This window comes from Pristis pectinata, chromosome 2 (assembly GCF_009764475.1).
Source record: "Pristis pectinata isolate sPriPec2 chromosome 2, sPriPec2.1.pri, whole genome shotgun sequence".
Taxonomy (NCBI): domain Eukaryota; kingdom Metazoa; phylum Chordata; class Chondrichthyes; order Rhinopristiformes; family Pristidae; genus Pristis; species Pristis pectinata.
In genome coordinates, this window is record NC_067406.1 from 145,420,980 (window position 1) to 145,443,515 (window position 22,536).

Sequence of the window (22,536 nt, forward strand, 5' to 3'; positions counted from 1 at the left end):
ATGTTTTTACCCACTCACTCAGCATCTGGTATTTCCTTGAAGCCTCTTTACATGCTCTTCCATACTCACCATTCTACCTTGTTCTTTTATCACCACTAAACTTGGAAATATGACATTTAGTTCTTTCAGCTAAATTGTTGACTTAAACTTTGGCTCCCAGGTATTTGGCTAAGGTACTTAAAAGTGGTTGAATCTAATCTTTAATGTGTAGGAAGGAGTGAAACACAAAAAAAGCTATGGCCTCCACAAAAAGCATCAAGACTTCCTACATAAATCAGAAAACAATGGATTTACACAAAAATGTTAAAATTTTACTTGAGAACACAAAGCATTTGAAATAGTTTATTGACAACCACATTTTCAGATATTTACAAGCATAAAATTTCACCCAATCTAATTAACATTGACTCAAATGTAATTTGTGGATGAGGAGATAGAGTAGATTGCCACTGTCCATTTGCTTTTAGAGGGCACCCAAGATACATCATGAACAATACCAAGTCACCATTCAGCAACACATATCAGCAAAACTACTCCAGTGTGTATTTGGTAGCTGAAAAATTAATGAAGCTGAATATAAAAAGACTGCCTGCCCCATGATGCACACACTGAATAGCAAACAGACCAGAAAATCCTTAGTTCAAAATCTGGCATGTCCTGAATTAATTAACATTTGGCAGTTAATACAATGCTTTTCAGGTACAGCAAGGACAGTCTTGATTTCTCATCCTTGCTCAATACCCAGCAACCCCTGCTGAAAAGTATGGAAAACTGGAGAGAGTTGAACGTCAATGGTTCCAGAGTTAATCCCAAAATGACATTCAAATCCACAAATGTCCATTGATATATCAATAGCAGGAATATTAATCAAAAAGGGAAAATAGAAAAATTATCTGAGCATTATTCAATACATTTCCATTTTTAAAACATTCAATGAACATTATTTCTCCTTTTGTAAGGCATATAACTCCAAATTTTTGAGGTGAACTAAGATTTTACACCTAGTAGTAAGATGTGTCAAAATATTAAGGTAGAACAAAGCTGTACTTTATTTTGGACAATACACTTTTGTTTACTTCAAACCAAACTCCACACGTGGTTTATGCTGGAACTGCTTGAGTTTATTCTTAATTGAGGACAATCCAGTCCATCATACCAACATCAATCCTCAAAAAACCATATTCTCGGTAATCTGATAGTACATCTTTGGGACAGGCATCATACCAGATTAAGGAAGCAGTCACTCTGCATAAAAGTATCAATACAAGGGTACTGGAGATCTTGGTTTCCTTTTCCATATTTGTCAGGAGAAAATTTCTATAATTAACATGATTTAAGAAAAACAGATTGCTCGCTGCTATACATGTAGGATGGGTAAAGTATTTTTTAGTGAGGTGGAAAGTAATCACAGTGTCTCTTGTTCCTTCGTCCTGTAGGAGTGACAATGGTAAAGGTCCAATTCCCTGCATTTCTCCACTGATTTCAGATTTTCCAGTAGTGTTCTTTTTACCGAGTTTTCTAGTTTGTATGGCTGTCCCACATAATCTTCTATTTCTATCAAGAATGCAGTGCAGGTATCACTCAACTGTAAGCTGTACGCTGTCCAACTGCCCTTGCTGTTGCTCATACTTACGTGCTGTAATGATCAAAATAGAATGTTAATAAGATTTTAAATGAAAGCAGAATTATCTTGTTTATGAAATTCTTAGTAAAATATAAAAATCTTATATTGAAGTTTTATTTCACCTAGCAGACTAAGTTGATGTTTATCAATCACAAGTCCAGATTGGGACAGATCTTAGTTGACTTGTGCAAGATCCAATACAATGAAACTTGCTACTTCACCTTGCTGAGATTATAGACAATAAGAAATAAAGAATTAGTACCTGATAACAGTTATAGTTAACACAAAATCAGTCAGGAACAGGCCGTAGACCTTGAGCCAGCTCTGCTATCTAATGGTAATGGTAGATTCTGTTCCTTAAACCCACTTTACCCCAGATGAACTCATGATCTCATAATCCACCTCGTCTTGGGCCTTGCACATTGTTATTGGTATATTATTGTCACTTGTACAGAGGTACAGTGAAAAACCTGTCTTGTATACTGGTGGTACAGGTCAATTCATTACACAGTGCATTGAGGTAGTACAGAGTGCAGAGGTAGTACAGGTAAAAACAATAACAGTACAGAGTAAAGTGTCATAGCTACAGAGGAAGTGCAGTGCAGGTAGACAATAAGGTGCAAGATCACAACAAAGTAGATTGTGAGGGCCAGAGTCCATTTCATCGTATAAGGGAACCATTCAATAGTCTTATCACAGTGGGATAGAAGCTGTCCTTGAGCCTGGTGGTACGTGCCCTCAGGCTCCTGTATCTTCTGCCTGATGGGAGAGGAGAGAAGAAAGAATGACCTGGGTGGGTGGGGTCTTTGATTATGATGGCTGCTTCACCAAGGCAGTGAGAGGTAAAGACAGAGTCCACTGAGGGGAGGCTGGTTTCCGTGACACGCTGGGCTGTGTCCACAACTCTCTGCACTTTCTTGCAGTCCTGGTCAGAGCAGTTGCCGTACCAGATAGGGTGCTTTCTATGGTGCATTAATAAAACTTGGTGAGTGTCAAAGGGGACATGTCAAATTTCTTTAGCCTCCTGAGGAAAGAGAGGCACTGGTGAGCTTTCTTGGCCATGGCATCTACGTGATTGGACCAGGACAGGCTACTGGTGATGTTCACTCCTAGGAACTTGAAGCTCTCAACCTCAGCACCATTGATGTAGACAGGTGCATGTACACCGCCCCCTTTCCTGAAGTCAATGACCAGCTCTTTTGACATTGAGGGAAAGGTTGTTGTCATGACACCATGTCACCAAGCTCTCTATCTCCTTCCTGTACTCCTACTCATCGTTGTTTGAGGTATGGCCTACTACGGTGGTATCATCTGCAAACTTGTAGATGGAGTTAGAGCAGAATCTAGCCACACAATCCAGTCATGAGTAAATAGGGAGTAGAGGGCTGAGGATGCAGCCTTGTGGGGTACCAGTGTTGAGAATAATCGCACTGGAGGTATTGCTGCCTATCCTCACTGATTGCGGTCTGTTGGTCAGAGAGTCAAGGATCCAGTTGCAGAGGGAGATACTGAGTCCCAGGGCTCGGAGTGTGGCGATGAGTTTGCTTGAAATTATAGTATTGAAGGCAGAGTTGTAGTCAATAAACAATAGTCTAAGATGCTCCAGAGCTGAGTGGAGGGCCAGGGAGAAGGCGTCCGCTGTAGACCTGTTTCCACAGAACAATACAGCACAATACAGGCCCTTCGGCCCACCATGTTGTGCCGCCCTTCAAACCACTCCTAAGACGATCTCACCTCTTCCTCCCACATATCCCTCCATTTTAAATTCCTCCATATGCTTACCTAACAATCTCTTGAACTTGACCAACGTATCAGCCTCCACCACCACCCCAGGCAGTGCATTCCATGCCCCAACCACTCTCTGGGTAAAAAACCTTGCTCTGATATCTCCCTTGAAATTCCCACCCATCACTTTAAAGCCAAGCCCTCTTGTATTGAGCATTGGTGCCAACATCCCATAAGCTTTCTCAACTACCCTATCCACCTCTGAGGCAACTTCCAGTGACCTGTGGATATGAACCCCCAGATCCCCCTGCTCCTCCACACTACTCAGAATCCTGCCATTAACCTTGTACTCCACCTTGGAGTTTGTCCTTCCAAAGTGCACTACCTCACATTTCTCCGGATTGAACTCCATCTGCCACTTCTCAGCCCAGCTCTGCAACCTATCAATATCCCTCTGTAAGCTGCGACAGCCCTCCACACTATCCACAACACCACCGATCTCTGTGTCATCTGCAAACTTGCTAACCCACCCTTCCGCCCCCTCATCCAAGTCATTAAAAAATATCACGAAAAGTAAAAGTCCCAGACCCGATCCATATGGGACACCACTAGTCACAGCCCTCCAATCTGAATGCACTCCCTCCACCACAACCCTCTGCTTTCTACAGGCAAGCCAATTATGAATCCACATCAGCGATAGGCGAATTGCAGTGTGTCGAGGTTGTCTGGGAGGCTGGCTGCCAACCTGCACTGCACTGAACTGCACTTTCTTTGTGACTGGGACACTACATTCTATTATTGTTTTTCCTTTCATCCTACTTCACTGTACTTATGTTCAGAATGATCTGTCTGGATGATGTAAAACAAAGCTGTTCACTGTATCTCGGTACATCTGACAATAACAAAACAATTAACCATTTATCACCCCAGCCCAATTCTCACATCTTGCAATCCTGTGTCCAAAAATCTATCATTTGGTATCAAATATATTCAACATATGAGAATTGAAACCACCTTGGGAGAGGAAATTCTGCTTTCTGCATAAAGACATTTCCCTACATCTGAGTACTAAATAGCCAATTCTTTATCCTGAGACGGTGCTCCTAGTTCACTTCTCCACTCATACAATCAGTGAGAAGACTCCCATTCTACTCAACTCCAGCAATTAGAGGACAAGTCTTTCTCATTCTTCAGACGAAAAATCACTAACCTTCAGAATTAATCCACTGAACACTGGTCAGTTAACACCAAAAAGATGAAGATTTGTGATTTACATCACACACCCATATTTTTAAGGATATGAGCTTTGAAGGAAAAGACCTTTCTCATGATGTAGACATCACTGGGTAGCATTTATTTCCTGTCCCTAAAGGCACTTGAACTAAACAATTTGCAAGATCACTTAGTCATCCAAATTAGTGGGCCCAGCCTCAGACAGACTGTGTGTCATTGGTAGATTTCTTCCCCTGAAGGGTATTGGCCGTTTTGTGGACATTATTATTACAGGCTAGGTTTTTGTTTAAATTTTCCAGAACATCAACTGATTTTGAAGTTCACAGCCACCATGATGAGATTTGAACTTGGTGTAATGAAAATATTTTAAAATTTGCTCCTTGTTCTTTCCTGATTCAGCAGCAAGAGGTATTCGCAAACAAAGGAGACACAGTACATGTGTTAAAGGCTATATGAAACTACTTTTTAGGATTATATACAAACTACTCACTAACCACTATAATAAAAGACAAGAGGGAAAAAGAAACAATACTTATCAACCAATCAATGAAACCATTTTATAATGCCAGAGGGAACCTCCGGTGTCTGACAGCCTTTCATGCAGACTTCTCTCTGTCTCTCAGCGCCGGTTGAGACCCAGCCTAAGAAAAGATTCCGATTTGCACCAGGAAGTTGCCCCTTTTTATACACTTCAAAAACCTAACATAACTTTTACCCCAGTACTCTTCCATCCCCTCGTAGTACCAGCCTGTACCTTCTTACCTCTCATGACCTTTGATATTAGACCAAGATACAACATTGTGGGCTGAAGGGCCTGTACTGTGCTGCAGTGTTTTATGTTCTATTCATATCATGCCCATAAATCAAGTCTAGAAGTATTTTGTCTTCCATACATCCCTTTGCAGACAGCAGTCCATTACTTAAATGGTTTGCAGGGGTCTTCTGCAGAAACTGGTGAATGTCGAGCCTGGGATTGGGTGGGCAATCCCAGGTATGGTTAACGAGGTCAGAGACTCTTGGAGCAGCCAAGAGGCAGGTCAGAGACCCCCAAGGCAGGAGTGGACTGGATGCTGGGGGCCTATGTCCACAATATTAGAAGTTGGGCTGGGACAGTTGTCAGTTTTTACACTGACCCCAGTATGATTTCAGCAGGTGACCAAAGGCATGGTTAAAAGAGATTTAAGTAACATCTTAAAAAGGCAGAGAGGTGGCAAAATCTGGAAGGAAACAGAATAAAATAGGAGCAGGATTAGGCCACTTAGCCCTTAAACCTGCCCTGACATTCAGTGTGGTCATTGTTGATCTACGAGGCCTCAACATCTCCTCTGTGGCAGTTCCCCATCGCCCTCACTTCAATCATCTTTCAACAATTTATCTACTTCCTCTTCAAATACCTCAATGGTCCAAACGGCCTCTGGGATAGAGAATTATAGAGATTCACCACCCACCGTGAGAAATTCCAACAATACTTCAGCTTTTGGCAGCTACAGGCACAGTTGTCACTGGTCAAGTGATTAAATTCAGGCATGGTCAAGAGGTCAGAATTTTTTGGAAGCACGTAAACACAGGTAGCAAGAGCTACTTACGTCAGTGATGTTAAACCAAAGAATTTGATTCAAAATAAAAAATACTTTCTTCTAATAAGTTTCTTCCTTTAGTTACTATACACGGACACTTGAGATTTGCCATTTCAAAACTCAGCGTTTTCACTAACAAACCTAATGTGCTTACCAATCGAGTACATATCCAGTTGCTGGCGTAAGCGAACCGTTTGTAGGCTGTCATAAAAGTTGGGCTCAGGAGTCATATTACCAGTAGGAGGGACAGTGAATATTCTCATGATCTTCCTTTTATTTCTAAAAGAAACAATTGGGAAATTTTCCCACATCAACAAAGTAGTAACTTAAATAAGATCACCACAACTCATCCATGTAGAAAACCTGCAGCACACCAACAAGACCCCTTCAATAATCCCGCAGCTTTTAATTATACTTGCTCATAAGGAGTAAATTCCCCACAGTGCTCATTACATGCATGAGGTCAAGCGAGAGAGAGAGCACAGAAGAGTATGAGGGTAGAGGGCATATGGGTCAAGGAATGAGGGCAATGAAATTGAGGAACCGAGTGAGAGGAGCTGCAGGGCACAGGGGATGATTAGTGATGCATGTAACAATGATAAAATTATAATCATCAGGATCTATCTACATACTTACTGGGTGAACAAATTAGCTGTAAGTGTCAGGGACCAATTCATGAAGTGTAAAAGAGGTAGATGCTATTTAGGTAAAGTATTGAGTAATGACAAAGAGCTAACTGATCTCGTACATAAGGGATCACAATTATGAAAGTATTTTATAAGACTGAAAGCAATTTAATTAAATCTGAAAGCAAGGTCATAAATCAGAATCAAACAAATAACAAAAGCATGATTTGCCAATGACAAATTGGGAAACTACATTAAAAATTTGATTGCAAGAAGAATATATTAATTCTTCAAATGTTAGTCATTGTTTACCCTCTACAGCAGACAATCCAATGGGAAAAGTGCTCCCCCATGCCTAGTGAAATGTAGTATTGGATCAAAGGACAAAGTTGCCCGAAAAAAACACTGCAAGCCTGAGGATCAGTTAAATAACAAAACAGGAATTTGAGAGGGGGTAAGCCAAAGAGACTCTTTGAGCCTACTCTGCCATTTATCAAGATCATGACTAATCATCAAGCTCAGTACTATTTTCTTGCACTCGGTCTTAGATGGCCCACCACTTATTCTGAGCCTGTGACCCCTAGTTTCAAAGTCCTCAGACAGGGGAAGAATTCTCCCTGCATCCACTCTGTCACATTCTGTAATTTTTTTAATATACAAGTTCATTGGTATCTCCCGGCAGAGGGTGGTGAATCTCTGGTATTCTCTTCCCCCCAGATTCCCCCACTCACTTACACTAGGGGGAATTTACAGCAGCAAATTTACCTGCCAAGCTGTATGTAACTTAAAACATAGAACAGTACAGCACAGGAACACATGATATGCATGATGTTGCACCAAACTAATTAAACTAGTAATTAATTGCCTAACTAAACTAATCCTTCTGCCTAAATAATGTCTATATCTTTCCATTCTTTGCACATTCATGTGCCTATCTAAGAGCCTCTTAAACACCTCTATCCTATTTGCCTCAACTATCACCCCTGGCAGCACATTCCAGGCACTCACCACTCTCTGACCATGCCCACACATCTCCTTTGAACTTACCTTAAATCCATGCCCTCTGGTGTTAGGCATTTTAACCTTGGGATAAAGATACCAGCCATCTACTCTATCTATGCCTCTCATGATCTTGTAAACTTCTATCAGGTCTCCCCTCAGCTTCCACCACTCCAGATAAAACAACCCAGTTTGTCCAACCTCCTTGTACGTCTTTGGGATGTGCGAAGAATAAAGAGGAAACTCACACGATCACAGAAAGAAAGTAGGAACTCCATGCACAAGGTACCCAGAGCCAGGATTAAACCCAAGTCTCTGGTGTTGTAGAAAATCCCCCTCCCTATTTGGTAAAATAAATACTTTTTTTTTGGGTATGGATACCCAAAATGTTTATAATATTCCAGGTGTGGTTCATATTTCCTTACAGCACAAAAGTAGGCCATTCAGCCCAATGAGTCTATGCTGGCTCACAAAGCAGTCTTAATTCCCCCACTAATTTTCCCTGTGACCTTTTCTCTCTACATTCCCAGCAATTCTACAATCCATCTACAACAGGGGCAATTTACAGCAGCCAACCCACATGTCACTGGAATGTGGGAAGAAACTTGAGCACTTAGAGGAAAGCTACATGGTCAGAGGAAAAACATGCAAATTCCACAAAGGCAACACTAGACATCAGGATTGAACCCAAATCTCTAGAAATATGAAGCAATGAGGATCTCAGCAAGGCCATGTACAATTACAGTAAGGCACCTTGACACCTGTACTCCAATCCTCTCGTAACAATGGTCAGTATCCCATTTACTTCCCTAATTTCTTGTTGCACCTACAAGCTAACTTTCAGTGATTTGTGTACAAAGACATTATGTCTCTTTGAACATAAATATTTCCCCATCTTACACCATTTTTAAAAAAGTTCTTTTTTCTGTTTAGTACATCAAAGAAGATGATCTCACATTTTTTGACACTATATTCCATTTACCATGTTCTTGCCCACTCACTTACATTATCTATTTCCTTCTGAAGCCTCTTTCTATCCTCCTCTTAATCCCACCTAAATTTTGCATCATCAGCAATCTTGGAAGTGTGCCATTTGGTCCCTTTTGCCAAATCACTGATACAGATAGTTTAAATCCAGACATTGATCTCTAAGGTGTCCCATTAGTCACAGCTTGTCATGTTGAGAAGGATCCATTATTCCCACTTGTTGCTTTCATTCATGAATCAATTCTCAATCTATGCTAGTATATTCCACCTGCTTGCATATATTCTAACCTTGTTAACCAACCTCCTGTAGGTAATATTATCAAAAGCCTGCCAATACTCTTGATACACTATATCCAGCAAATAAGGACAAAGACATAAGAAAAGTGAAAGTAGAATACATCCAGCAAGAAACATAACAGTACAAAAGTTTTGATAGATGTCCAAAAAGGGGAAAAAAGTGTTGCTATTATTAATGTAGGTCCCTTAGTGATGGCGACAGAAGAAACGGCACTGAAATTAAACAAATACTTTGTGTCTCTTTTCATGAAAGACACAAAGAACCTCCTGAAAATAGTGGAGCCCTTCAAATCTGGAGGGTACAAGGAGATCCAAGAAATGAGTATTATTGTCAAATTAGTACTGGAGAAATTACTGGCACTAAAAGGGAATAAATCCCTTGGACCTGATGAAGTGCATCCCAAGATTTGGGAGATGACAAAGGCATATAGTGGACATAATAGTTGTAATATTCCAAAATTCCATAGAATCTAGAATGTTTCTCAGATTAGAAGGTAGCCAATGCAACTCCATTATTCAAGAAGGAGGGAGAGAGAAAACAGAATTATCGACCAATCAATATCGGTACCAAGGAAAATGTTATGGCCAATTATTAAGGAAGTGGTGACGAGCCATTTGGACAGAATTGACATGGATGTACAAAAGGGAAATCACATTTAACAAATCTGCTAGAATTTGAGGTTGTAACTCACGGAAAACCACAGATGTAATGTATTTGGACTTTCATGAAGCCTTCAATAAGGTATCTCACCAAAACTTATCAACCAAAATATACAAGTATTTGGATAGACAGGGCCTGATTAGGGATAGTCAACATGGCTTTGTGCGTGGTAGGTCATGTCTCACCAATATAGAGTTCCTCAAGGAGGTTACCAAGAAGGTTGATAAGGTAAAGGTGGTGGATGTTGTCTACATGAACTTTTGCAAGGACTTTGACCAAGTCCCACATGGGAGGCTGCTCCAGAAGGTTAAGTTGCTTGGTATTCAGGATGAAGTAGCCAATTGGATTCAACATTGGCTTAGCGGGAGAAACCAGAGAGTGGTAGTAGATGGTTCACAGTCAAATTTATTATCACTGACATATGTCATGAAATTTGTTGTTTTGTGGCAGCAGTACAGTTCAAGACATAAAGACATAAAAACATAAGAATTACTATGTTACAAAAATAAATAAATAGTGCAAAAGAGGAATAATGAGGTAGTCTTCATGGACCATTCAGAAATCTGATGGTGGAGGGGAAGAAGCTGTTTCTGAAACATTGAGTGTGGGTCTCTCTGACCAGAAGCTTGTGACTAGTGGTGTGCCGCAGGGATCGGTGCTGGGTCCGTTGTTGTTTATCATCTATATTAATGATTTAGATGATAATCTGGTAAACTGCATCAGCAAATTTATGGATGACACCAAGATTGGGGGCATAGTGGACAGCGAGGAAGGCTATCAAAGCTTGCAGCGTGATTTTGACCAGCTGGGAAAATGGACTGAAAATGGCAGGTGGAATTTAATGCAGACAAGTGTGAGGTGTTGCACTTTGGGAAGACAAACCAGAGTAAGACCTACACAGTGAATGGTAGGGCTCTGAGGTGTGCAGTAGAACAAAGGGACCTGGGAATACAGATCCAAAGTTCCTTGAAGGTGGCGTCATGGGTAGATAGGGTCGTAAAGAGAGCTTTTGGTACATTGGCCTTCATAAATCAGGGCATTGAGTACAGGAGTTGGGATGTTACAATGAAGTTGTACAAGTTGGTGAGGCCGAATTTGGAGTATTGTGTGCAATTGGGGTCACCTAACTACCTACAGGAAAGATACCAATAAGCTTGAGAGAGTGCAGAGAAAATTTACGATGATGATGCTGGGACTTGAGGACATGAGTTATAGGGAAAGGTTGAATAGGTTAGGACTTTATTCCCTGGAACATAGGAGAATGAGGGGAGATCTTATAGAGGTATACAAAATTATGTTGGGTATAGATAGGGTGAATGCATGCAGGCTTTTTGACCACAGGTTGGGTGATACTAGAACTAAAGGACATAGGTTCAGGGTTGAAAGGTGAAATATTTAAGGGGAATCTGAGGGGGAACTACTTCACTTATAGGGTGGTGCAAGTGTGGAACGAGTGCCAGTGGAAGTGTTGGATGCAGGTTCAAATGTAACATTTAAGAGAAGTTTGGATAGGTACATGGATGGGAGGGGTTTGGAGGGATATGGACCAGATGCAGGCAGATGGGACTAGGCAGAAGATCAGGTCAGCATGGATTAGATGAGCCGAAGGGCCTATTTCTGTGCTGTAGTGCTCTATGACACAAACTGGAAGATATAGAACAAGGGGTACAGGTAATCCCCACGTTACAGCAGGGTTCCATTTTGGTGAACTGTTCATAATCCAAACAGTTCACATTGGAAATGTGGCTGTGAACCAAGTTCCCACCTAGCAGAAGATGGCTGCAGCCCTGCAACAGCCAGGAAATACATTCCACCAGTCTCCCAAACACTCATTCATATTTACGGGCTGTACATGTCAGGTGTTCATAATCTAAAGAGGACCCAAAATATGTTGGTGTGGACTGGCAATTGGTTATCCAACAGAAAAAGAGAGTAGGAATACCATAGAACAATACAGGTCCTTCGGCCCACCGTGTTGTGCCGACCTTCAAACCACACCTAAGACTATCTAACCCCTTCCTCCCACATATCCCCGTATCTTAAATTCCTCCATATGCTTATCTAACAATCTCTTGAACTTGTCCAACCCCCTCCACCCCTCCCCCACCTACCCCCTCGCCTCTCCCCCCTCCCCCTCCTACCCCCTCCTCCCCTCTCCCACCCCCTCCTCCCCTCCCCCACCTCCCCTCTCCCAACTCCCCTCTCCCACCCCTCCTCCCCTCCCCCACCTCCCCCCCCTCCTCCCCTCCCCCACCTCCCCTCTCCCCCACCTCCCCCCTCCCCCACCTCCCCTCTCCCCCCTCCTACCCCCTCCCCCCCTCCTCCCCTCTCCCACCCCCTCCTCCCCTCTCCCCCCTCCCCCCCTCTCCCCCCTCCTCCCCTCTCCCCCCTCCTCCCCTCTCCCCCCCTCCCACCCCCTCCTCCCCTCTCCCCCCTCCCACCCCCTCTCCCCCCTCCCACCCCTCCACCCCTCTCCCCCCTCCTCCCCTCTCCCCCCTCCTCCCCTCCCACCCCCTCCTCCCCTCTCCCCCTCCTCCCCTCCCACCCCCTCCTCCCCTCTCCCCCTCCTCCCCTCCCACCCCCTCCTCCCCTCTCCCCCTCCTCCCCTCTCCCCCTCCTCCCCTCTCCCCCCTCCCACCCCCTCCTCCCCCCTCCCCCCTCCCACCCCCTCCTCCCCCCTCCCCCCTCCTCCCCTCCCACCCCCTCCTCCCCTCCCACCCCCTCCTCCCCTCTCCCCCCTCCTCCCCTCCCACCCCCTCCTCCCCTCTCCCCCCTCCTCCCCTCCCACCCCCTCCTCCCCTCTCCCCCCTCCCACCCCCCTCACCCCCCTCCCACCCCTCCCCCCTCCCACCCCCTCCTCCCCTCTCCCACCCCTCCCCCTCCCACCCCCCTCCCACCCCCCTCCTCCCCTCTCCCACCCCCTCCTCCCCTCTCCCCCTCCCACCCCCTCCTCCCCTCTCCCCCCTCCCACCCCCTCCCCCCTCTCACCCCCTCCCACCCCCTCCCCCCTCTCCCCCCCCTCCCCCCCTCTCCCCCCCTCCCCCCCTCTCCCCCCTCCCACCCCCTCCCCCCCTCTCCCCCCTCCTCCCCTCTCCCCCCTCCCACCCCCTCCTCCCCTCTCCCACCCCCTCCTCCCCTCTCCCCCTCCCACCCCCTCCTCCCCTCTCCCCCCTCCCACCCCCTCCTCCCCCCCCTCCCACCCCCTCCTCCCCCCCCTCCCACCCCCTCCTCCCCTCTCCCCCTCCCACCCCCTCCTCCCCCCTCCCCCCTCCTCCTCCCCTCTCCCCCCTCCTCCCCTCTCCCCCCTCCCACCCCCTCCCCTCTCCCCCCTCCTCCTCCCCTCTCCCCCCTCCCACCCCCTCCTCCCCTCTCCCCCTCCCACCCCCTCCTCCCTCTCCCCCCTCCCACCCCCTCCTCCCCTCTCCCCCCTCCCACCCCCTCCTCCCCTCTCCCCCCTCCCACCCCCTCCTCCCCTCTCCCCCTCCCACCCCTCCTCCCCTCTCCCCCCTCCCACCCCCTCCTCCCCTCTCCCCCCTCCCACCCCTCCTCCCCTCTCCCCCCTCCCACCCCCTCCTCCCCTCTCCCCCCTCCCACCCCCTCCTCCCCTCTCCCCCCTCCCACCCCCTCCTCCCTCTCCCCCCTCCCCCCCCTCCCACCCCCTCCTACTCTTCTCTCTCTCCCCTTCCCCTCTTCCCCCTCCCCCATCCCAACCCCTCATCACTCTGCCTCCCCCCCGCCGCTCTCCCCGATCGGCCCGACTCGCCTCCTGGCGTACAGCAGCAGCCCGACACTGAGCAACACGGCGATTAGGTAAACGTTGGTGGCATCGTTCCAGGCCTCGTGCACCGTGTAGTCCATCCCCATCCCCATCCCGGTCCCGGTCCCGGTCCCGGCCCCGGCCCCGCTCCTCATCCCGGTCCCGGCCCCGGCTTCACCCCGCTCCCGCTCCCCAACCACCAGAGGCAGCAGCGTCATCCAAAATGCGCCGGAACTACAGACACGTTGGCAGAGATGAGCAACCGGAGAACCCCCCCCCCGGCAACTTCTCCCCCCCTCCCCCTCCCCCTCCCCTTCCCCCTCACCCTCACCCTTCCCCCTCAACTCCCTCCCTCTCCCTCCCCCTCTCCCTCCCCCCTCCCTCCCCCTCTCCCTCCCCCCTCCCTCCCCCTCTCCCTCCCCCTCCCTCCCCCCTCCCTCCCCCTCTCCCTCCCCCCTCCCTCCCTCCCCCCTCCCTCCCCCCTCCCTCCCCCTCTCCCTCCCCCCTCCCTCCCCCTCTCCCTCCCCCTCTCCCCTCCCCCCTCCCTCCCCCTCTCCCTCCCCCCTCCCTCCCCCTCTCCCTCCCCTCCCCTCCCCTCCCCTCCCCCTCCCCTCCCCTCCCCCTCCCCGCCCCCTCTCTCCCCTCCCCCTCTCTCCCCTCCCCCTCTCTCCCCCCTCTCCCCATCCCTCCCCTCCCCCTCCCCTCCCCTCCCCCTCCCCCACTCTCCCCTCCCCCGCCCCCTCTCTCCCCTCCCCCTCTCTCCCCCCTCTCTCCCCCCTCTCCCCATCTCTCCCCTCCCCCCTCTCCCCTCCCCCCTCTCCCCTCCCCACCCCCTCTCCCCTCCCCCCTCTCCCCTCACCCCTCCCCCCTCCCCTCTCTCCCCTCCCCTCTCCCCCTCCCCCTCTCCCTCTCCCCCCTCCCCCCTCCCTCCCACTCTCCCTCCCCCCTCCCTCCCACTCTCCCTCCCCCCCCCTCCCTCCCACTCTCCCTCCCCCCTCCCTCCCACTCTCCCTCCCCCCTCCCTCCCACTCTCCCTCCCCCTCCCTCCCACTCTCCCTCCCACTCTCCCTCCCACTCTCCCTCCCCCTCTCCCTCCCCCTCCCTCCCCCTCTCCCTCCCCCTCCCTCCCCCTCTCCCTCCCCCTCCCTCCCCCTCTCCCACCCCCTCCCTCCCCCTCTCCCAACTCCCTCCCCCTCTCCCAACTCCCTCCCTCCCCCCTCCCAACTCCCTCCCTCCCCCCTCCCTCTCCCTCCCCCTCCCTCCCCCTCCCTCCCCCTCCCTCCCCCCTCCCTCCCCCTCCCTCCCCCCTCCCTCCCCCCTCCCTCCCCCTCCCTCCCCCTCCCTCCCCCCTCCCTCCCCCCTCCCTCCCCCTCTTCCTCCCCTCCCTCCCCCTCTCTCCCCCCTCCCTTCTCCCTCCTCCCCCCTCTCCCCTCCCCTCCTCCCCCTCTCCCTCCCCTCCCTCCCCCCCTCCCCTCCCCTCCCTCCCCCCCTCCCCTCCCTCCCCTCCCTCCCCTCCCCTCCCTCCCCCCTCCCCTCCCTCCCCTCCCCTCCCTCCCCCCCTCCCTCCCTCCCCTCCCCTCCCTCCCCCCCTCCCCTCCCTCCCTCCCCTCCCTCCCCCCCTCCCCTCCCTCCCTCCCCTCCCCTCCCCTCCCTCCCTCCCCTCCCCTCCCTCCCCTCCCCTCCCTCCCCCCCTCCCTACGCCCTTTCCCGTTCTCCGTCCCCCCTCCCCCTCCCCTCCCTCCCACTCTCCCTCCCTCCCCCCTCCCCCTCCCTCCCACTCTCCCTCCTCCTTCCACTCTCCCTCCCCTCCCTCCTCCCTCCCACTCTCCCTCCTCCTTCCCACTCTCCCTCCCCTCCCTCCTCCCTCCCACTCTCCCTCCTCCTTCCCACTCTCCCTCCCTCCCCCTCTCCCTCCCCCCTCCCTCCCCCTCTCCCTCCCCCCTCCCTCCCCCTCCCTCCCCCTCTCCCTCCCCCTCCTCCCTCCCCCCTCCCTCCCTCCCCCCTCCCTCCCCCCTCCCTCCCCCTCTCCCTCCCCCCTCCCTCCCCCTCTCCCTCCCCCTCTCCCTCCCCCCTCCCTCCCCCTCTCCCTCCCCCCTCCCTCCCCCTCTCCCTCCCCTCCCCTCCCCCTCCCCTCCCCTCCCCCTCCCCGCCCCCTCTCTCCCCTCCCCCTCTCTCCCCTCCCCCTCTCTCCCACCCTCTCCCCATCCCTCCCCTCCCCTCCCCTCCCCTCCCCCTCCCCCACTCTCCCCTCCCCCGCCCCCTCTCTCCCCTCCCCCTCTCTCCCCCCTCTCTCCCCCCTCTCCCCATCTCTCCCCTCCCCCCTCTCCCCTCCCCCCTCTCCCCTCCCCACCCCCCTCTCCCCTCCCCCCTCTCCCCTCACCCCTCCCCCCTCCCCTCTCTCCCCTCCCCTCTCCCCCTCCCCCTCTCCCTCTCCCCCCTCCCCCCTCCCTCCCACTCTCCCTCCCCCCTCCCTCCCACTCTCCCTCCCCCCCCCTCCCTCCCACTCTCCCTCCCCCCTCCCTCCCACTCTCCCTCCCCCCTCCCTCCCACTCTCCCTCCCCCTCCCTCCCACTCTCCCTCCCACTCTCCCTCCCACTCTCCCTCCCCATCTCCCTCCCCATCTCCCTCCCCATCTCCCTCCCCCTCCCTCCCCATCTCCCTCCCCATCTCCCTCCCCATCTCCCACCCCCTCCCTCCCCCTCTCCCAACTCCCTCCCCCTCTCCCAACTCCCTCCCTCCCCCCTCCCAACTCCCTCCCTCCCCTCCCCTCCCTCCTCCCTCCCCCTCCCTCCCCCCTCCCTCCCCCTCCCTCCCCCCCTCCCTCCCCCTCCCTCCCCCCTCCCTCCCCCCTCCCTCCCCCTCCCTCCCCCTCCCTCCCCCCTCCCTCCCCCCTCCCTCCCCCTCTTCCTCCCCTCCCTCCCCCTCTCTCCCCCCTCCCTTCTCCCTCCTCCCCCCTCTCCCCTCCCCTCCTCCCCCTCTCCCCTCCCCTCCCTCCCCCCCTCCCCTCCCCTCCCTCCCCCCCTCCCCTCCCTCCCCTCCCTCCCCTCCCCTCCCTCCCCCCCTCCCCTCCCTCCCCTCCCCTCCCTCCCCCCCCTCCCCTCCCTCCCCTCCCCTCCCTCCCCCCCTCCCCTCCCTCCCCTCCCCTCCCTCCCCCCCTCCCCTCCCTCCCTCCCCTCCCCTCCCCTCCCTCCCTCCCCTCCCCTCCCTCCCCCCCCCTCCCTCCCCCCCTCCCTACGCCCTTTCCCGTTCTCCGTCCCCCCTCCCCCTCCCCTCCCTCCCACTCTCCCTCCCTCCCCCCTCCCCCTCCCTCCCACTCTCCCTCCTCCTTCCCACTCTCCCTCCCCCTCCCTCCTCCCTCCCACTCTCCCTCCTCCTTCCCACTCTCCCTCCCCCTCCCTCCTCCCTCCCACTCTCCCTCCTCCTTCCCACTCTCCCTCCCTCCCCCCTCCCTCCCCCCCCCTCTACCCTCCCCCTCCACCCTCCCCCTCTACCCTCCCCCCTCTCTCCCCCTCTCCCCTCCCCTCCCCCTCAACTCCCCCTCCCTCCCTCTCCCCCCCTCCCCCCTTCAGTCCTCACTTTATCAGAGATATTCCTTTAGTCCTTTCCAGTCCTTCCTTGTCTTCTTTTAAAACCTTCCCCAGTTCTGAAAGCCTTGACATGATTCTTGAACTCTGATTCCCCAAAGGTGAAAGGAGCACGCAGTAGAACTTCTCAATCACAACACAGATGTTACTCCACAACCATCCAGTTGCTGAGCTGGAACGATCGGTGTTTTGGAAAAGCTACCCTTCTGACTATTTCTCTTTCATAGATGCTACCTAATCTGCTGATTTATTTCCCTCGCATTTTCTGTTTTTATTTCAGTTTTTCTGCATCTACTATATACTTTCACTCTGTGCCCTTTGGGGCCTCACAAAGCATACAACTTTTAGCAAGAGATTTCTCAAATTTAATTGCCTCAGAAAGACATGATCACCCTGTGTTTGCCAATGATCCACAATATATCCAGTCTCAATACAGAATGGTGTCACTCAAGGCTGCATTATCATCAATCCTTTTCTTAATCTTTCTCACAGCTTTTCCCTGGGGTAGAACGAATCTATGGGACAAATAAGAAACTGTCAAACCAGTCACCTTCACTCCAGAACCAAGATCACTTCAATCTCAGTCACTGAGCTGCAGTACCCAAATGTCACTTGCAGGAGTGCACAATGAAGGCTGAACTCCAAGTCATTGTCAATACATTCACTGAAGTGCATAAAGGTGTGGCTTTTCTCTGAAGATCAAAAGGTTCCCAGACAATATGCTGCACTGTGCAACACCACACATCCTCAATTTCCTTCTGTTTTTTTGCTGGAAAAATACAAAAGGAAAAGCAATCCATCACTAAGGACCCTCACTATCTAGGACATGTCCTTTTCTCATTACTACCAAGGGGGAGGAGGTACAAGAGCCTGAAGACCCACACTCAATAGATTCAGAAACAGTTTCTTCTCCTCCACCATCAGATTTCTGAACGGTCCATGAACATTAGCTTGTTATTCTATTTTTTTTGCAGTATTTAGTAATTTATAGTAATTTTTATGTCCTTGCACTGCTGGAACAAAACAACACATTTCACATCATATGTCAGTGATAATAAATCTGATTCTGATATGTTACAAATAGCACCAGATGTAAAAAGAAGTCACAAAATTAAAGTTGCAAGAATAAGCAGAGAGCTCGTATTGGAAGCAGTTTAGAATTGAGCAAAAAAAAAGCCAAGAGATTAATTGAGAGAGCTAAAATTAAGTGCAAGGTTGAAATTAATAAGGCAATCCATCCCAGGGATTAAACGAGTGAATCACCTTAATATCATCTCTAATGCTATTTGTTACGAGCCAGGTTGCTACTTGGTGAGTGTCCCTTTAAGGCACCTGGATGGTAGTGCCATAGTGTGTGTGGCTTTATCTGACTGCTACAAGTGGGAGCGAATTAGTGTTTATTACTGGAATGACGTAAGAGTCTGAAGGCGGATTTCACAGACGTGCTGGCAACTGCACAGACTAAGAGAGAGAGAGAGAGACATAAAGGTTGGTAGCACTGACTGCCAGTCTCTGTATCTATGAGTGAAGCACAATCGTTGTGACTGTCACTTTACAATCCATGTGTGGATTTTTGGAGCAATCTGTGGAGTCCACTTTGTCGTTAACCTGTACCAGGAATCAGGTGTATCTGTGGGCGGCCACGTATCGAGTGCCCTTGAAGTGGCAGATATCTCTGACTAAAAGCAACAGAGTTCTTCGGCGACTGGGGTGTCGTATTGATTCCATCGTGGAACTTGTGGAATTCATAAACTCCTTCTCTCTACATTCTAATGTGGTTTTCAAAAGCCTTAGCTCATCATTTTGCTTCATGACTTGCTGACCTGAACTTTGAGAATTGTTCCTAGACTTGGGGTTTGGGAACTTGCCACACACACACTTCAGGTTATTTTGGGGTCAATGTCTGATATCTAATGTTTTTATTTCTCTTACTATTACAAGTAGTTATTAATAAATAGATTCTAACTTTTAAACATGGCTCATCGTGTTTCTATTGTTGCTGGTACGTAACATATTATATCTTCCTTTAGTTAAAGGGACCAAGACTGTGCACAATACGCTCACGCCCTGTACAAATGTAAGAAAACTTCTTCAATCCTTTTGCAATAAAGTCCAAAGTGCCATTTGCCTCAAGTACGTGCTGTACCTGCCTGCTAACTTCATGATTCATGCACCAGAACTCCTTGATCCTTCTGTACTTGGCTCATTTGCTGTTTCTTTCTGTTTAGTTAATAATCAGCCTCATTTTCTCTAACCTCACTTTCCCCAGAAACTCCATTTGCTAAATTTTCATCTAATCACTCAAGCTATTTATATCTAGTTGGAGATTAACAATATCTTCAACAAAACTTGCCATTCCACCTATTTGTGTGTCATCGGTAAACTTAATTACTTTACATTCTGCCCCCTCCTCCAGATCATTAATGCAAGTGGTAAATAATCTCCGAACCTTGGGTCACAAACAAAAGCTTCTCACTGTACCTCAGTACATGTGGTGATGATAATAAGCCAATTTCAATGAGCAGAAAAGATATTGCTGCATTTTTTGAAAGAATAAAGACAAACAAACAGTTCTTTATCATATGAACTCTTCCCCCCCCCCACCACACCCCCAAAAGTCTTTAATGCAAGATTCAAAAACAATAAAAAAACCAAATATTTAAAAATAGGAGTCACATCACTGCCTCTCAATTCCATGCATCTCACTGGCGGTGGGAGGGAGCTATGTCCTTCAAGCAGCATTGAAATGGGAAGAAACAAGGTGGGAGTTGAGGCTCAGTACCTAGTATTTAATTGAAGCAAGTATAAGAGCTGGGTGTTTATGTTGAAGTTGTATACAATGCTGCTTTGCCATCAGTCTACTGTTTCGATCACAACATTGCAGCAAAGATACAATTGCACTGGAGGACGCACAAGAGATTTTGAGCACATTTCCAGGGTTGGAAGTTTTTAAAGTAATGAAGAAAGTCAAGTGATCACCTCTTTATTTTTAAGCTCTACCCATAATGGCTTCATTTGAAGAGTTTTGCAGGATCTCCTCCTTCGTTACAACATTGTTTAAGACTGTCACTGCAGTAATGTCCTCTCCTCATTTAACTCCTCCCCCACATGCCAGAGGTTTTTGTATCTTGTTAGGGAGTTGTCTTTCAACCATGTCTGTGTTGCATTGAACATTGAAATTATCAGCCTTACTTGTCAGGCTTTTGCATTAAAGTAAATGCAGTTCAGCCCTCCAATCCTCCCATGTGTCTTTGTCTTCACATGCTCACGTCTTCTCAGCCAACTGGACCAACTTAGTTTTTCTTCTATATTTTGACCATACAGCCGAGAGGGGACCCACTATCATGTGCCAATTCTCACTGGTGGGTCAGAGCTGGAGAGTACACAGCTTCAAATTCCTGGGTGTTAACATCTTGGATGACCCGTCCTGGGCCCAACACACAGATGCAAATCACAAAGAAGGCACACCAGCACCTCTTTCTTAGAAGCTAAAGGAGATTTGGCATGTCACCAAATATTCTCACAGACTTCTACAGATGCACTGTTGAAAGTATCCTGACTAGTTGCATCATGGCCTGGTATGGCAATTCCAACACACAAGATCACGAGGCTGCAGAAAGTAGTGGCCACAGCCTGGTCCATCATGGGCACTGACAGTATCTACAGGAGGTGTCGCCTCAAGGCAATGACATCCATTATCAACGATCCCCGCCATCCAGATCATGCCCTTTTCTCACTGCTGCTGTCAGGCAGGAGGTACAGAAGCCTGAAGTCCTACACCACCATGTTCAGGAGTAGTTACTTTCCTACAACTATCAGGTTCTTGAACTGACCTGCACAAGCGTAATCCAACCTCTGCATAGGAACACTACAGACCACCTCTTGCACTTCCATGGACTTGGCTCTGAACAAGTTTTCTTATTTTTTATTATATAAAGCACTAATGTCTTGTTTTGCACAGTGTCTATTTTCTTCACTGTCTGGTACAATTTATGTATTTTTATGTTCTGTGTGTTGTCTGAACCTACATGCCCAATGCTGCTGCTGCAAGCAAGTTCTTCATTGTACCTGCACCTCACCGTGTTTGTGCATACAACAATAAACTTGACTTACTCTGTACTCCATTCCTCTTCCAAATAAGTTTAAAGCCTTCCAACAGCATGAGCAAACTTACTTGCAAGGATGTGGGGCCAATTCTGGCTACGCCCAGGACAATTACCAATGATCCAAAAATCTAAAGCCCTCCCTCCTACACCATCCCTTCAACCACCCATTCATTTGACCTATCCTAGAATCATGCAGTATGGAAACAGGCCATTTGGCCCAACTTGTCCACACTAACCAGTGGGCATCCTTCCTTATTAATCCCATCTTTCAGTACTTGGCCTGTAGTCTTCCATGTCTAGCAAATTTAACTGTCTGGACACTTCTTAAATGCTGTCAGTGACTCAGCTTCAAACACTCTCAGGCAATATCCACTATTCCTATATGCACTGCAAGTATTCGAGAAATTACAGCCTGAGAGGTTGAGGTCCTGCAACCTCACTCAAGTTTTGTTGCAGGACCTCATCCCTCTTTTTATCCACGTCAATAGCACCAATGTTTACAACATTCTGCAGTCCCTCTGACATTGCTAACCCCGACATCCGAGGTAACACATTTTAGAACTTGATGGCCACAAACACCTGTTTGCTCCCCTTACAATCAAATCTCCCATCACACAAGCTCTGCAAGTTGGTTTGCTCTCCTGCTGTGTGGCAGAACTAGCCTTGGTATCATGGACCTGGCTGTTGCCGTTGCTCCCCACCCCCTACACTCCCAAAAGGAGTGTGGGGGTGGGAAGGAAGGGAATGGCCACAAGGGACCCACCTACTGCTCAGCCTGTTGGGGATATTTCTCTACTTGTACCAACAGTAGTTGTGGGGTGAGCAGCTCAGTAAATGTCCTGCCAACAACATCTCACATTACAGGTGCTCCACAGGGCGTTCATCTGCAACTTCAGCAGTTGAATACAACACTTCCTGTACACATGGTCACCAGGGTACTGGAAATGTACCCACAGCACTGGAGGGTAGATCCCCAGGACCAGACCAAGTTTATGCCAAGACGTTATGGGAAGGTAGGGAAGAAATTTCTGGGGCCCTGCTATAGACTGTTGTTATCCATGGGTGAGTCATTGAGTCGTATAGCACAGAAACAGGGTGTTCAACCCAACTCATCCACGCAGACCAAGTTGTCCACTTGTGTTAGTCCCATATTTCCGCATTTGGCCCATATCCCCCTAAATCGTTCCTATCCATGTACCTATGTAAATGTCTTAGAAATGTTGTGATTGTACCTACCTCTACCTCTTCCTCTGCCAGCTCATTCCATATCCCCATCCCACTCAGCTCTCTACCCATAACAGTACATTAGCCCCAATTCAATGTGCTTTAACCTTGCACACTAATTCCTAATGTGGGATCT

The 22,536-nt window shown here is 49.5% G+C and overlaps 1 protein-coding gene across 2 annotated transcripts; it reads right to left on the reverse strand.

The window, feature by feature from the left end:
* Positions 1-328: 328 nt before the first annotated feature.
* Positions 329-13,739, reverse strand: smim19 (small integral membrane protein 19). 2 transcript variants are annotated; one of them, XM_052039684.1, is made up of 3 exons: positions 13,505-13,739; positions 6,314-6,438; positions 329-1,636 (listed from the first exon to the last, which is right to left on the reverse strand). In XM_052039684.1, exons 1-3 carry the CDS (start codon positions 13,702-13,704, stop codon positions 1,578-1,580), a joined length of 384 nt encoding a protein of 127 aa, XP_051895644.1. In that variant the 5' UTR covers positions 13,705-13,739; the 3' UTR covers positions 329-1,577. The 2 variants fall into 2 exon arrangements, with proteins under 2 accessions (XP_051895644.1, XP_051895634.1); XM_052039674.1 differs by having other exon boundaries at positions 13,493-13,739.
* Positions 13,740-22,536: the final 8,797 nt, after the last annotated feature.

What these genes read in the sequence shown, in the direction of transcription:
- smim19 (XM_052039674.1), bottom strand. Translation starts at nt 13,704, where the DNA reads ATGACGCTGCTGCCTCTGGTGGTTGGGGAGCGGGAGCGGGGTGAAGCC. An exon ending in CTGCTGCTGTACGCCAGGAG is followed by an intron (nt 6,439 to 13,492) that starts GCGAGTCGGGCC and finishes TGTTTCTTTTAG; the next exon opens with AAATAAAAGGAAGATCATGA. An exon ending in ACTGGATATGTACTCGATTG is followed by an intron (nt 1,637 to 6,313) that starts GTAAGCACATTA and finishes TGATCATTACAG; the next exon opens with CACGTAAGTATGAGCAACAG.